Below are 13673 nucleotides of genomic sequence, written 5' to 3' on the forward strand. Positions count from 1 at the left end.
AGTGTGCCTGTGTTAAAGCTTGATATACATTTTTGGCCCATAACCTAACAGCTTAAGCTTTAGGTAAAGTGGTAATCTAACATGGTACCAGAGCTAGTTACCAGGATGTCGTGGGTTCTAGTCTCGTTGTCTGCCTTTATTATGTGGTGTTTAAAAAGTTATTGTATTCCCTGTAATGAGTGTTATCTATTGACTGTTTATATTTCCACATGTCAGGCTGTTTGTGTGGGGAAGTGTTAAAGCTTGATATGCATAGTTGGTCCACAACGTAACAGCTTAAGCTTTTAGGTAAAGTGGTAATATGACAACCTGACTGGATCAGTTTCAATTGCTATGGCCATAGGAACAAGCTGAAATGATGCAAGAATAGGGGGAGTGTGATTGTGACCAAAGAACAATTTGAGCTAGTTCGAGGATTGAAGAAATCACATAATTGTCCTTGTAGAAAAGACTAATATGGACCAACAGTACAACAAAGATGTTGAAGATCTTTATGAGGATGTCATAGACCTCAGAAACAAGTTGGATATTGTTTCAAATCATTTGGATACGCTAAGAGAGTGAGAAACGATTGAAAGAAAATATATTATTGTTGAAAAAACAGATGTAAGGCTCATTGAGATGTTGAACAAGCCATTGCCAAAACTCAAACAGTAATCCATTGTATTAGAAGAATAGCCCAAGAAAATAAGAGTTGCCACAATATTTAACCATTAAGTCCAAAGAATTCATGAAAGACTAAGAATGTTGACATTAGAACTAGTAAGTCATACATGGAGGACCAGCGCATTGAGCTCATTGGCATAGAAATTAGAGAGGTTGCATATATGGAATTCTTTGCATTCCCAATAACTTTGTCTTTAGCAAAATTTTCTCTCTGAAAGTTTTCTTTTGGAAGGAAATTGTTTGGTGGAGAAACTGTTGGGTTCTGCTGTGAGTCTCATAAGGGTGTCTTGGTGAGTGATGGAGGAGGGATTGGATAGGGTTGGTTTGAGAGATGTTTGCGGATCGGGAAATTTATCCAGATGTCATGGGAGAGTAATTGCATCAAATTGATTCAATTCAAAAGAATAAGTTATGGAGGTGTGTCCCTTAGCTGCTGTTGAGAGGTTGGGAGAGGCTTCAGGTGAGGCAGATATCTCTATCTGGGTTTTAAAGAAGAATTAATGTGTTGAACAAGTATAAGGTAATAGTGCTGTTTGGAGACTTGGATGAAGCAGGTTGTTAGTAACAATGTGGCACAGCTGTTTTTTTGTGCCAGTACCATTGAAAATAGATTCTGTTGAAACCAACTCCTGCTAAAGAAAGCTATGCAGGTTTACTGGTGCCATTGCCATACCCCCCTGCTGAAAGCTTTGCCTGCATGGTGTCGAAAACCAGACTGTACCAGCCCGTCTGATCTGGTTGGACTGGAATTGGTCATTCCATGGGTCCGGCCTAGTTATTAAAACCGGAATTGAAGCTAACCAAGGTCAACCTGGCCAGACCCGGGTGGCCTGCTCTGACCTGGCTGGACTTGGTGAGCTGGTGGGGTTGACCCACTTTTCATCTAAAAAATAGTTATTACATGGACACGTGCACAGGAGGGTGGAGTTGATCCCACTACCTTTGCTATCCTTTTGAGGAGTCTTACCACCATGACCACTCTTGAGTTTGATAGTAACACACAATATATATATTATGCACTTAATATGTTTGTGTGTTTACATATATAAATATGTTATATAACTGTGTGTGATATATATACATATATTCATAGTGGAATATAGAAATGTATAATTTTATTAGAATGTCTAAACTCTTTCACTTTAAGTTTCTGTTATAGTTCTGAAAAATATTAGGAAATGAAAATGAAAATATGTTGGAATTCAAAATTTCTACTGAAAGTGAGAGGAAAATAAAATATTTTTGAAATAAATTGATAAACTTTTATTTACACATTATTATCATCTTGTTTTTCTTTGCATTTCCTTTCCTTGAACATGATATTTAAGTCGGGTGGAACCTAGCTAAATTTTAACTGAATAAATAAAAAATTATTTTACTATTTTTTTTTTTTATTATATGGATTAATTGAACTTTTTTATCGTTTATAGATATTTTTTACAGAATCAAATCCTCGCTCATTATTATTTAATATTTATTTAACTTTTAATGGAAAGGGTGTCCCCGAGCCACAAGGCTTCCAGCTTTGCGAGGGTAGGGGGGAGAGTCATCACAGTGTATGCAGCCTTAACCAAGAGGGTGGGCCTTGGATCAACAGCCAGGTTGCTCCTTTGTGGTCAGTTGGTTCAAGGGTTTGAGTCCAAGGAACAACCCCTCTGCATGAAAAACAAGGGTAATTAACTTTTAATGATAATCATAATCATCAACAAATTACATCAACATTATCATTATCATATCAACCTCACTTGAGCCTCTTTGTAGCTGCCTTATCCTTACCATTGATTATGTGTGGAAGACAAAACATGCTAATACTATCATGCCAAGAAAAACTTAAATCAATTGACAAAACACTAGTAGTTCTTTTGTTAATAAATGAGCCAAGAAAAGCTGAATCAGTTATGATTAGATAATCATGGGTTTCCCATTCCCTTGAATTTATTTGATTGAAAACAAATTCCCCACAATCATTATCATTATTATTATTATTAATTTTGCAAGGTGGGGCCTTCTCTGAAATACTATGTTGTGAATTTACTGATTAGTGTAAACTTTGCAGGAAAGATTTATGATGCATGAGGATGCTGTCCTTTGTGTTGATTTCAGCAGAGATTCAGAGATGCTTGCATCTGGGTCACAAGATGGGAAAATTAAAGTAAGTTTCTATTGTGCCCCTTTAGTTTTAAATTGATTTTTTTTTTTAAATTTCTTTGATTTAAATTGCCTGTTCCTTTGGTATGTTATCTGCATGGCTTCATCTGCTTTTTGTTATTGCATTTTGGTGCTGTTATAGAGTTCGTGCGTGGTTGTTGTTGAGTCTTAAAATATTATACCAACATATTGAGATGCAATGCATGAGTGGGTGGCATGATTTTAATTTCTTTTTTAAAAAATATTCTCTTTTCTTTTCTTCCCCGCAAAATGCAATTAATAATTAGAAAAAAATTCAAATATTTTAAAGATAGTTGATAGTACCACTCACAAAAATGTGGGTGGTTTGAAAATAAAATTTAAGCTAACATGAATTAAAGAAAATCTGAGTTAGCATGAAGTTGAGCATGGAAATTGTTGATACCTAAAATTATTGTTTTGGCCCAACCATGAATGTTCTCTCAACTAGGGCTTAATGCATGTAATTACTACTTGATTGCTGATAATTTCATGCTTGCCACTCTATAGGAGGCTGAACCTGAGACTATGCAGTGGAGATTACTCTTGAGAATAATCAGATGTAATTTTTTACTAATCTTTGTCTTGAGATGTTCTGGGCTTTGTTGGCCCAAATATGGGTTTTATTTGGGAAGGCTAAACACCTTTTAACCTTTTCTTAACCTATTGGAGCGTCCACTACTTGTCATTTGCAACATGAGGCTTCTCTTACCTCCTCAACCATTGTCACTTGTCACTGTTCAATTTGGCATTTGAGCCTACAAACATATCCATTCTAATTTGATACACTTCCATGAGGTATCCACCCTTTCACCTACAGGATGCAGACGACACAAATGTTCTAGTTCTGTCTAAAGAACATATTCAGCATTCTCCAAAAGAATATCTGGGTGTTTAAATTAAGCAGTGGCTACTATCAGTCACAGCCTCTCCCATCCAGCAGCCTCAAGGAGCTACCTTAACCCCTCTAGTTAATTGTCCTCAAAGTGGGTATAGCAATATTCCTCGTCCTAATTTGAGAGGACATGGCAATAGTATACCTCTGATCCAAAGAGATCCATCTACCTCAAACCTTGTAGTATATTTCTACCCCAGCTTCATAGGTGGCGGTTCTTGCCAGATCTTTTTGCATGCATTGGTCCCCCCTCCCACATGTCCAACATGGGGGATCTACTTTATAAACAACCCTTGAACCTCACCTCAATGTTTTGAGCACTTTTCACCTCCAATTCCGCCCCCATCACTTCCATGCAAAAGAAACTCAACCACTTTGGATTGGATTTAGTGTCAGTAAATGAGTCAACGCTTACTTGCATTACCATGAGGGTTATGTTACCCAAATTCTACCTCTTTACTAGCAAGATTGTAACGTCAATGAGCATTTAATGAAGTTTGTGGAGACATCTAGTGTCTATGGTTTTAGTTGTTGACCTCAAATTTGAGGAGATCTCCAAGTTCTTAGCAAGGAAGGGGTACACATGGTATGTCAACCTTAAGAAGTTAAGCCTATGTTAGTGGAAACCTAGTGCCAAATGTGCCACGTGTTTTGCAATAAGTTCTGCTTCACTTAGGAGAAGGTGAATTTTCCTAGGAGGGTGTGCCAGAAGCCCAAGGAAGACTTGATGGACTATGTGGAGTGCTTTTGTGAGGGGATGTATCCAACGGGACCTAGATGTGATGTGAATCCAATTGATGCCTATTTAGGATAAGATCTACTTAGAGAATTGAGTAGTACATACTTTGCCATGCTTGTGATGGCTGCTACAAGAACCAACAACTCTATCCAAAGCTAGTGGAATGATAATGCTCATTCAATTGGACAGGTTTGGGTGTGGACGCCTTCTAACATATGGGGGATAGATTTAGTATGAATCCTTAGTAGTTGTCTCATTTGCATATTGATTCTTAGCCAGCTTTTCTAAGTGCCATGAACAAGGTGAAGGTGCTCTTTGATGAATTGATGAAGGGCGGGGTGGTGGAACTCCCCATTGTTAGTGCTAGCCACCAATTAAGGGAAGGATTTGAAGTACTGTCACTTGCATGGCGTTATTTGCCATCCTTTGAAAGATTAACTATTTTGGGAAGTATTTTCTAGAGAAAGATGGGAAATGGTGAGCTTCTTGTTGAAGGAGATGATTTTTGGAATAACCCCTTGCTCCATCATTATAAGTGGGCCACTCACTTTGGTGCCATGGTTTGATCCTTATTAAGTCTCTTAGCGAGTAGTAGTGAGATTGTGCCCCTTTTTATGGAATTTGGACGTCAAACTATCGATCCCTATTAAGTCTCTTAGCGAGTAGTAATGAGCTTGTGCCCATTTCTATGGAGTCTGGACGTGAAGCTGTCTTCACCAAGGAAAACTTGGGGAGGATGATTTGGTGGTGTGCACTCTAATGAAGATATCCACTTCAGACATTTCTTTGATTAGTTGGGGTTTTTAAAAGGATCCAAGAGAGTTTTGGCTATGGCTCCTATCTAGATATTATGCTTGCGGTATGGAAATGCAACTTGGTTGGTTAATCGATGAGAAAGATGGTGAGGAGCTATAAAAATGCAATCATTTTCACAAAGGTGGACATGTGTACCAAGTGTAAGAACAATAATCAACTTCTTTACCTATAGAGTATCATGGATGACTTCCCTATTCACCATACCTTCATTGATAATGGATTTTGTGTGAATATCATGGTCTTCTCCACCTTCAAGGCTGCTAGGATTTGAGAACATTATCTGGTGAAACAGCTCATAACAATCCAAGGGTTCAACAATACCTCCTTTAAGACCATGGATTCTGTGATTGTGGACTTGAATATGGGACTGCTAAGATGTTCCATTAGATCTCATGTGGTTCTATGATCACAATCGTGCCCATCTCCCCCCCCCCCCCACCCCCCCCATTAGTTTATCAATGCATCAAGGGGCGATGGAATTGGAAGGTGTTCATACTAGCTCTTAAGGCCTCCATTTGAGCATCAAAAGTCCTACCTATTCGAGTTGGCTTTTGATGAGTTTGCAGAGGATGTGAAGAGAACCACTGGTTGTGCTAACCATACCCTTTAGGCCACGATAAATTTAAACTACTTTGATAAATTAGCATTACTTTGCTTTGTTTTGCATTAAACAAGTTCATACTAACCATGTTAGTCATTAACTAAGTTGTGTTAACTGATATTGGAAATTCGATTCGATTTATTAGTGGTAGGAGGGAGGGAGGGAGGGAGAGAGAGGGGGGGGGGGAGAAGAGAGAGAGAGAGAGAGAGAGAGAGGGAGAGAGCAGCGTTTTTGGTCACATGCCAAAAGTAGGGATGTTACAGAATGGTATTAGAGCTTTGGTTACATTGGGCCTTGCTTAAAGAAAGAGATGACAAGATAATTGTTAGAGGTTATTTATGTATTTTTGTATTATTATTAAGTTTGTTAATATGTTAATTAGAGATAGTAAGGGTATTATTGTCATTAGAATGCATTTGAGTTGTATTATAAATAGAGGGAGAGGCCTATCTTCAGGTTAGATCATTCATTTTAATCAAAATTTCAACATGGTATGAGAGCATGATCCAACCTAAACCCTATCATACTCGGCTGTCTCCGGAAAACAGCATCCCGTCGCTCCCCTTATCAAATCCACCTCCATCCTTCATTATCTTATGAAAACAACCATATAGCCAAAAACAGAACCCTTTGAATCCTACCCCTCAGAAAACCGCATCGCTGGCAACAGCTCCACGCGCTGGCGTGTGAGAGAGTTTCTATCCACCTTTTTCTTTTACTTTTTTTTATTCCTCTTTGATGTTCTGATTCCATCTCTAGACCATATTATCAAGTTGTAGGGCATGTTTTTTGCTCAAAGATCCAGAGAGAGAGAGAGAGAGGGGTTTCACAAACTAGGAGTTGACACCTAGCACATTGGGCTAATGACCTATATATTTCCCTTTACTAACTGGGACAAAAGAGTTCGCAAGAGAGCAGCAGCAGAGAGCAGCCATTTAGAAGTTTCACAAACCAGGAGTTGACACCTAGCACATTGGGCTAATGACCTATATATTTCCCTTTATTAACTGGGACAAAAGAGTTCGCAAGAGAGCAGCGGCTACTTAGCAGTTTTGCAAAGAGAGAACTTGTCACTGAAAGATGTTCTATGTATCTTGTGTTTTTTAACAAATATTCACTTTTACTTGGTCACATGCCAAAAATAGGGATGTGACAGAGCGGTTTTAGAGCTTTGCTTACATTGGGCCTTGCTTAAAGAAAGAGACGGCAAGATAATTGTTTGAGGTTATTTATGTATTTTAGTATTATTATTAAGTTTGTTAATATGTTAATTAGAGATAGTAAGGGTATTATTGTCATTAGAATGCATTTGATTTGTATTATAAATAGAGGGAGAGGCCTATCTTTAGGTTAGATCATTCATTTTAATCAAAATTTCAACATGGTATGAGGGCATGATCCAACCTAAACCCTATCATACTCAGCTATCTTCGGAAAAAAGCATCCCATCGCTCCCCTTCTCAAATCCACCTCCATCCTTCATTATTTTACAAAACCAACCATATAGCCAAAAATAAAACCCTTTGAAGCCTACCCTTCAGAAAACCACATCGCTGGCAACAGCCCCACGCGCTGGCGCGTGAGAGAGTTTCTGGCCACCTTTTTCTTTTTTTTTTTCCCTCTGCGATGTTCTGATTCCTTCTCTAGACCATATTATCAAGTTGTAGGGCATGTTTTTTGCTCAAAGATCCAACCTTTTTCGAACATGCACTTGTGGTAATCTGTTAGTTTTTCGGTGTCTTTAAAGGCTTTTTTGTGAGTTTCTTGGGGGCCGTGGTAGTGTTCGTAAGTTGAATTGTGAGGTAGTGGTAGTGCTATATCAATGGGTAAGTCATTTACCTCGTTCGTGGTTGTATCGGTGCTTCACATCATTTGTAATTATGTTGATTAGTTTGATTGTTTTTCTTGTTTGACATTGGTGTGGCTGCTAGTTTGTGAGTGTTGGGGTGGAGTCTATGAATCCTAAAAAAATGCTTCCTTCATCGCTGCGACAGATAATAACTCAAAAGTTGGATGGAAAGAATTATGTTGAATGGTCTAAAGCTGTTCGGGTTTATTGAGTAGGATTAGGAAAATCTGACCACTTGCTCCAATCAGTTCCTTATGATGAGAGGAGAAAAGAAGTGTGGGTTGTTTTGACACCTTTTCTCCGGTTGCCAAACTTACATCAGTATGTCTGTTCATCTCCTTGTAGCACTTGTCACTGGCGTCTCGATCAATTAGATGTGAAGAATGCCTTCTTGCATGGTGATCTTGAGGAGGAGGTTTATATGGAGCAACCACATGGGTTTGTTGCTTAGGGGGAGTCAAGCTTAGTATGTCTGCTCAAGAAGGTACTATATGGTTTAAAAATCTCCTAGAGCATGATTTGGCCGTTTCACTGCTGTAGTACTTGAGTTTGGTCTTCAATGGTGGCAATTGATCATTATGTGCTTTATAGTCATACTTCATCAAGTAGGATCCTTCTTGTTGCGTATGTGGATGATACTGTTATTATAGGTGATGATGATAAAGGCTTTCAAAGTCTCAAACTTTTTCTACAGAATAAGTTTCAAACCAAATATTTGGGACCATTGAAATACTTCTTGGGTATAAAAGTATTTAGATCTCGTATAGGAATTGTTTTTTCTTAGAGGAAGTATGTTCTTGATCTGTTGGATGAAATTGGATTTTTGGGATCCAAACCAATTAATGCACCCATGGATCTTAACATTTAGTGTCAAATATGGGTGATTTGTTGCCTAATTTTGGACAATACCAGAGACTTGTTGGAAAGTTGAATTATCGCAAAGTCATTCAACTGGATATATCTTTTGTAACAAGTGTCGTGAGTCAATTTCTAGATTCTCTGAGGAAAAGTCATTGTGATGCGGTAATTCGCAACTTGAGATATCTCAAAGGTGCACCTCGGAGAGGTCTTTTATATCGTGATCAAGGTCACACTTATATTCATGGATATATACAAGTGCGGATTAGGCTGGGTTGCCTTCGGACCAAAGATCCTCAATCGGGTATTGTATCTTGGTTGGTGGTAATTGGGTTTCTTGGAAGAATAAGAAGGCCAGGTCAAGTGCTGAATTAGAATATGGAGCTATGGCTCACACTACTTGTGAACTTGTCTAGTTGAAGAACATGTTGGATGAATTGGTTTTCTCAAATTCTTAGCCTATGAAGTTGATGTGTGATAATCAGACTGTTCTTCATATTGCCTCCAACCTAGTCTTTCATGAGCGAATGAAACACATTAAGTTGATTGCTATTTTGTTTGGGAAAAAGCTGTGCAGAAGCTCATTACTACGCTTATGTGAAGTCTGATGTGCAGCTTGCTGATTTGTTCACCAAAGCTTTGGGGGGGGGGGGGGGGTTGTTCGTGTTAAATTTATTTGTAACAAGCTAGGAGCATATGATATTTATGCTCCAGCTTAAAGGGGAGCGTTAGAGGTTAATTATGTCTTTTAGTATTTATCATTAAGTTTGTTAGTGTGTTAATTAGAGAGAGTTAGTAAGGGTATTATTGTCATTAGAATGTATTTGATTTGTATTATAAATGGAGGCAGAGGCCTGTCTTCTAGTTAGGTCATTTATTTTAATCAAAATCTCAATAATAATATTAATTTGAGCGGCACGTGGTTGGGTCCTTTGACTTGCATGTGGTTAGATCATTTGCGGATTATGTTAGGTAGATTTAGGCATATACATTAAAATAATGAATACGACTAGTTGTGTAGCTTAGTTAGGATTGTTAATAATTACATGTCCATGGTAATATTTATTGAGCACATGAAAACACTTGACAGCTATTTTTATTAAGGAGAATGATAAAGGGGTGGTTTGACGCCTTCAGCCCCACCAGAAGATGGTATTAATTAGGATCAAAGTGCTCCAAGGGAATCTGAGAGTTTAGCTGGGATATATACAGCCTTATGGAGTATTAATCAGGTCATAATTACAATGGCTCAAAATAATTAGCCAACTCAGCAAAATAATCATGAAAGTCAGTTGAATCAACAACCAATGGTGGAAGATGTACTAGAAGAGACAATTGCTGAAAAATGAATGAATATGCTGAAGGAGCTTAAGGGTTAAGGCCTACTAGCTTTGCAGGAAACCTAGAGTTAGAGAACTAGTTGCGGAAGGTTAGGAAACTTTTTGATATGCTTAGAATGCCAGATGGGTATAGAGTCATCTTTGAAAGTTCTCTATTTGAAGGTGAGGCTGACCATTGGTGGGAATCTGTGTAATGGGGAAGAGATGTTGAGGGTATGAGCTGGGCTGACTTTGAAACAGTTTTCAATGAGAAATAATTCTGAAAGGCATTCTGAGAAGCCAAATTACAGGAATTTATGCAGTTGACTCGAAGGAACTATATGAAAGAAAATTTGCTGAATTGCCACGGTTTGGACAAGAACTAGTCAACATTGAGGAATTAAAGGTTCAAAAGCTTGAGAGGGGATTGAGACCTACTAGTAGGTCTAAACTTGTGGCCCTAAGGATTGAGAGTTTTGGAGAAATAGTAGAAAGGGTTTCTTGGTAGAACAAGGTATTGAAGACAGTTAAAAAATTTGAGCAATCCTCATTTAGCAAAACTGGGTCAGCTGGAAAGAATCTGAAAGTTTCTCTAGCACCACAACAAAGTGCTCTTATTTAGTGGCCCCTTTCATGGGGTTTTGAAGTGTTATGAGTGTGGGCAAGAGGGGCATATAAGGAGGGAGTGTCTTGACTCTCAATCCCCAATGATGCTGAGAAGACAACAGCATCCAGCAACTCTATTCTCTCGTTCTAGACCTTATCAACCATATCCTTCCCCAAGTTTGGGTTTTCCTCGATCTTTAGTGCAACTTAACCCAGCTAAATGCTCCTACAAATCCAATAGTTCTTGAAGCTTTGTATAAGGGAAAGGGGAAGGAATTAGAGAATAAGGTACAAGGATGATTCTTATCAACCATATCCTTCCCCAATCTTGAATTTTCCTTAATATTCAGTGCAACCAACCCAGCTGAATGCTCTTGCAAATCCAACAATGGTTGAAGCTTCGTATGAGGGAAAGGGGAAGTAATTAGAAAAATAAGGTACAAGGATGATTTTATACCATTGCACCATCCCAACATTGGCATCATGGAGAGCAACCAAATAAGGAGGTAAGCAATTCTATAGTGGAAGGTATGCTTTTTTTACACAACACTTGACAACAACAACAACAACAGTGAGCCTTATGTCCCACTAGGTGGGGTCGGCTACATGAATCCTTTTCCACCAATTCACCCGATCCAAAGAATTTTCCTCTATTAGATTAAAGGCTATTAAATCCTTCCTCACTACCTCATTCCAAGTAATTTTAGGCCTACCCGTACCATTTTTCATGCTAGAGACCATGGTTTGAAATCGCGGTCGCGGGTAATGTTGCGTAACGTTCGCGGGACGCGGGAGACGTGAGTGTTATGTAACGGGAAGCAGGCGTAACGGTCGTGAATTTTTTTCACGCATGCACAACCATGCCAAAATTGAAAAATAAGCATGAAATCCATTAATACATGATTTTTAATGAATTTTAAAGGTTTTCATTCAACCTACAAATGCTTTTTAATAGGCATTATGATTTTTATATTAATTTTAGTGCGCTGTTTATAGAAAAAAATCATATTTTTTAATAATTTACATTACTTTAAAATTTACAATTTAACAAAATAAATATGAAATTGTAAATCTTACAATTTAATTATTTAAATGGTAATAGACTTGAACTTGAGTCACTTAAGAGTTGAGACTTGACTAATTGTGTACAAATTAGAATTTATTATAAATTGTAGATCTAATATTAAATTATTAATTGTCAATGACCTCAAGGTATTTAAAAAAATAAATATGTAGAATATTAGTTAATAATTTTTTACTAAATCTGTACTCTAAGTTTCTAAGTTCTAAGTTCTAGGTTCTAACTCTCTAAGAGTCTAAGCAACTCTATAAATTTTATATTTTAAAAACTTTATACTAATTTTTTTATTTTAATTAATAAATTCTACTTATACAATCATTAATAATTTATAATTGTTAATTTGTATTTTAATTAAATAATAAATAAACTAAATTTATATACTAATTATATTTATAAACTGAAATTATAAAACAAAATTTACAACTTATATACTAATTAGTAATTAAATAAACTGAAATTTATAATTTATATAAACTATAAATTGAAATTATAAAACAAACTAAATTTAAAACGGAAATTTACAATTTATATACTAATTAAATGAACTAAAATTTACAATTTATATACTAATTATATAAACTGAAATTTACAATTTATATAAAGCAATAAAGCATAAATTGAAATAATAAAACAGAATAAATTATTAAGCAATAAAACATAAATTGAAATAATAAAACAACATACATATTACATACCCACTGGTTACCACCCACTACCTAGTTACCACTTACCCAATACCCACTCCCAACTCCCACTCCCATGGAAGCTGCGAGCCTGCGACTGTGAGAGAGCTGCTGGCCTGCTGCAGCTGCAACCTGCAAGGCTCCAAATTTTGGAGGAATCGAAGGCTTCGAATGGAGGAATTGAAGGCTTGCTGATTTTTGGGTTCTTGGACGAAGCAGACGAATGACGGACTGAGGGAGACGAAGCTGTACGAAGCAGATTTTGGGGGTTTTAGGGATTCAAAGCTTCAGATCAGTAGATCGAAGCTGTACGTATGAAGGAGACGAAGAATCGAAGAGTGATTCAGGTGAAGAGGGAACTGAACTCAGCTTGCGGACGACAGATGTAAGGGTTCGAAGGCTCGAAGCTGCGTAACGGACGTTACGTTCCATAACATTAGTGTAACGGCTGTTACGGGCCCTTACATTTCCGTAACGGCCGTTACACATGTGAATTTTTGGCTCGCCGCTAATGTGGCCCGAAACGGTATTGGAGACCTGTTTTTCCGTTACGTAACGGCCGTTATTTAATACCATGCTAGAGACCATAACTGACTCATCCTCACACCTGCTCTACTAGGCTTGCATTTTAAATGTCCAAACTATCTAAGTTGCCTCTCTTATCTTGTTTTCAATCGGTGCCATGCCTAAATTTTTGCGTATATGTTCATTTCTTACTTTATCTTTTAATGTTAAACCTCTCATCCACCTTAGCATACACATCTCAACAACTTTCATTCTTTGCATATGTTGTTTCTTAGTTTCCTAGCATTCTAAACCATAAAGCATAGTTGACCATATAGCTGTCTTATAAAACTTTTCTTTTAATTTTAAGTGTATTCTAATATCACAAAACACACCTGACACACTCCTCTATTTTACCCAACTTGTCTGAATTCTATGTAATACATCTTCTTCAATTTTCCCTTCACCTTGCATAATAGATCCTCGATATCTAAATCTAATCTCTTGATTAAACAATTTAATCTTCCCTTTGTTGCTACTCCTTACATTGCTGAAATTTCATTTCATATATTCAGTCTTATTCCTACCTATTCTAAACCCTTTAGACTCTAATGTGGCTCTCCAGAGTTCTAGCTTAGTTTCCACTCCGCTCCTATTATCATCAATCAACACGATATCATCTGCAAACAACATACACCAAATGATCTCATCCTGGATATTCCTTAGTGATTTCATCAATTACTAAAGTAAAAAGATTAGGACTCAAAGTAGAACCTTGATGACCACCTATTGAGATTGAGAACTCTCTAGACTCTCCTCTTGCGGTCCTGACGCTAGTCACGACTCTAATGACCTCCGTATATCCACTGCAAACTCCTTTCTTTTCTAAT

The 13673-nt window shown here is 37.4% G+C and overlaps 1 protein-coding gene across 1 annotated transcript in view; it reads left to right on the forward strand.

Moving 5' to 3' along the window:
- The window catches only part of LOC131152964 (suppressor of mec-8 and unc-52 protein homolog 1), a 97239-nt gene that overhangs the window by 43203 nt on the left and 40363 nt on the right, over nt 1-13673 (forward strand). The window contains exon 9 of the mRNA XM_058104948.1: nt 2723-2818. Within this exon, the coding sequence (XP_057960931.1) occupies nt 2723-2818 (96 nt within the window). The remainder of the gene's footprint in view (nt 1-2722; nt 2819-13673) is intronic.

Source organism: Malania oleifera, chromosome 4, assembly GCF_029873635.1.
Source record: "Malania oleifera isolate guangnan ecotype guangnan chromosome 4, ASM2987363v1, whole genome shotgun sequence".
Classification (NCBI taxonomy): Eukaryota; Viridiplantae; Streptophyta; class Magnoliopsida; order Santalales; family Ximeniaceae; genus Malania; species Malania oleifera.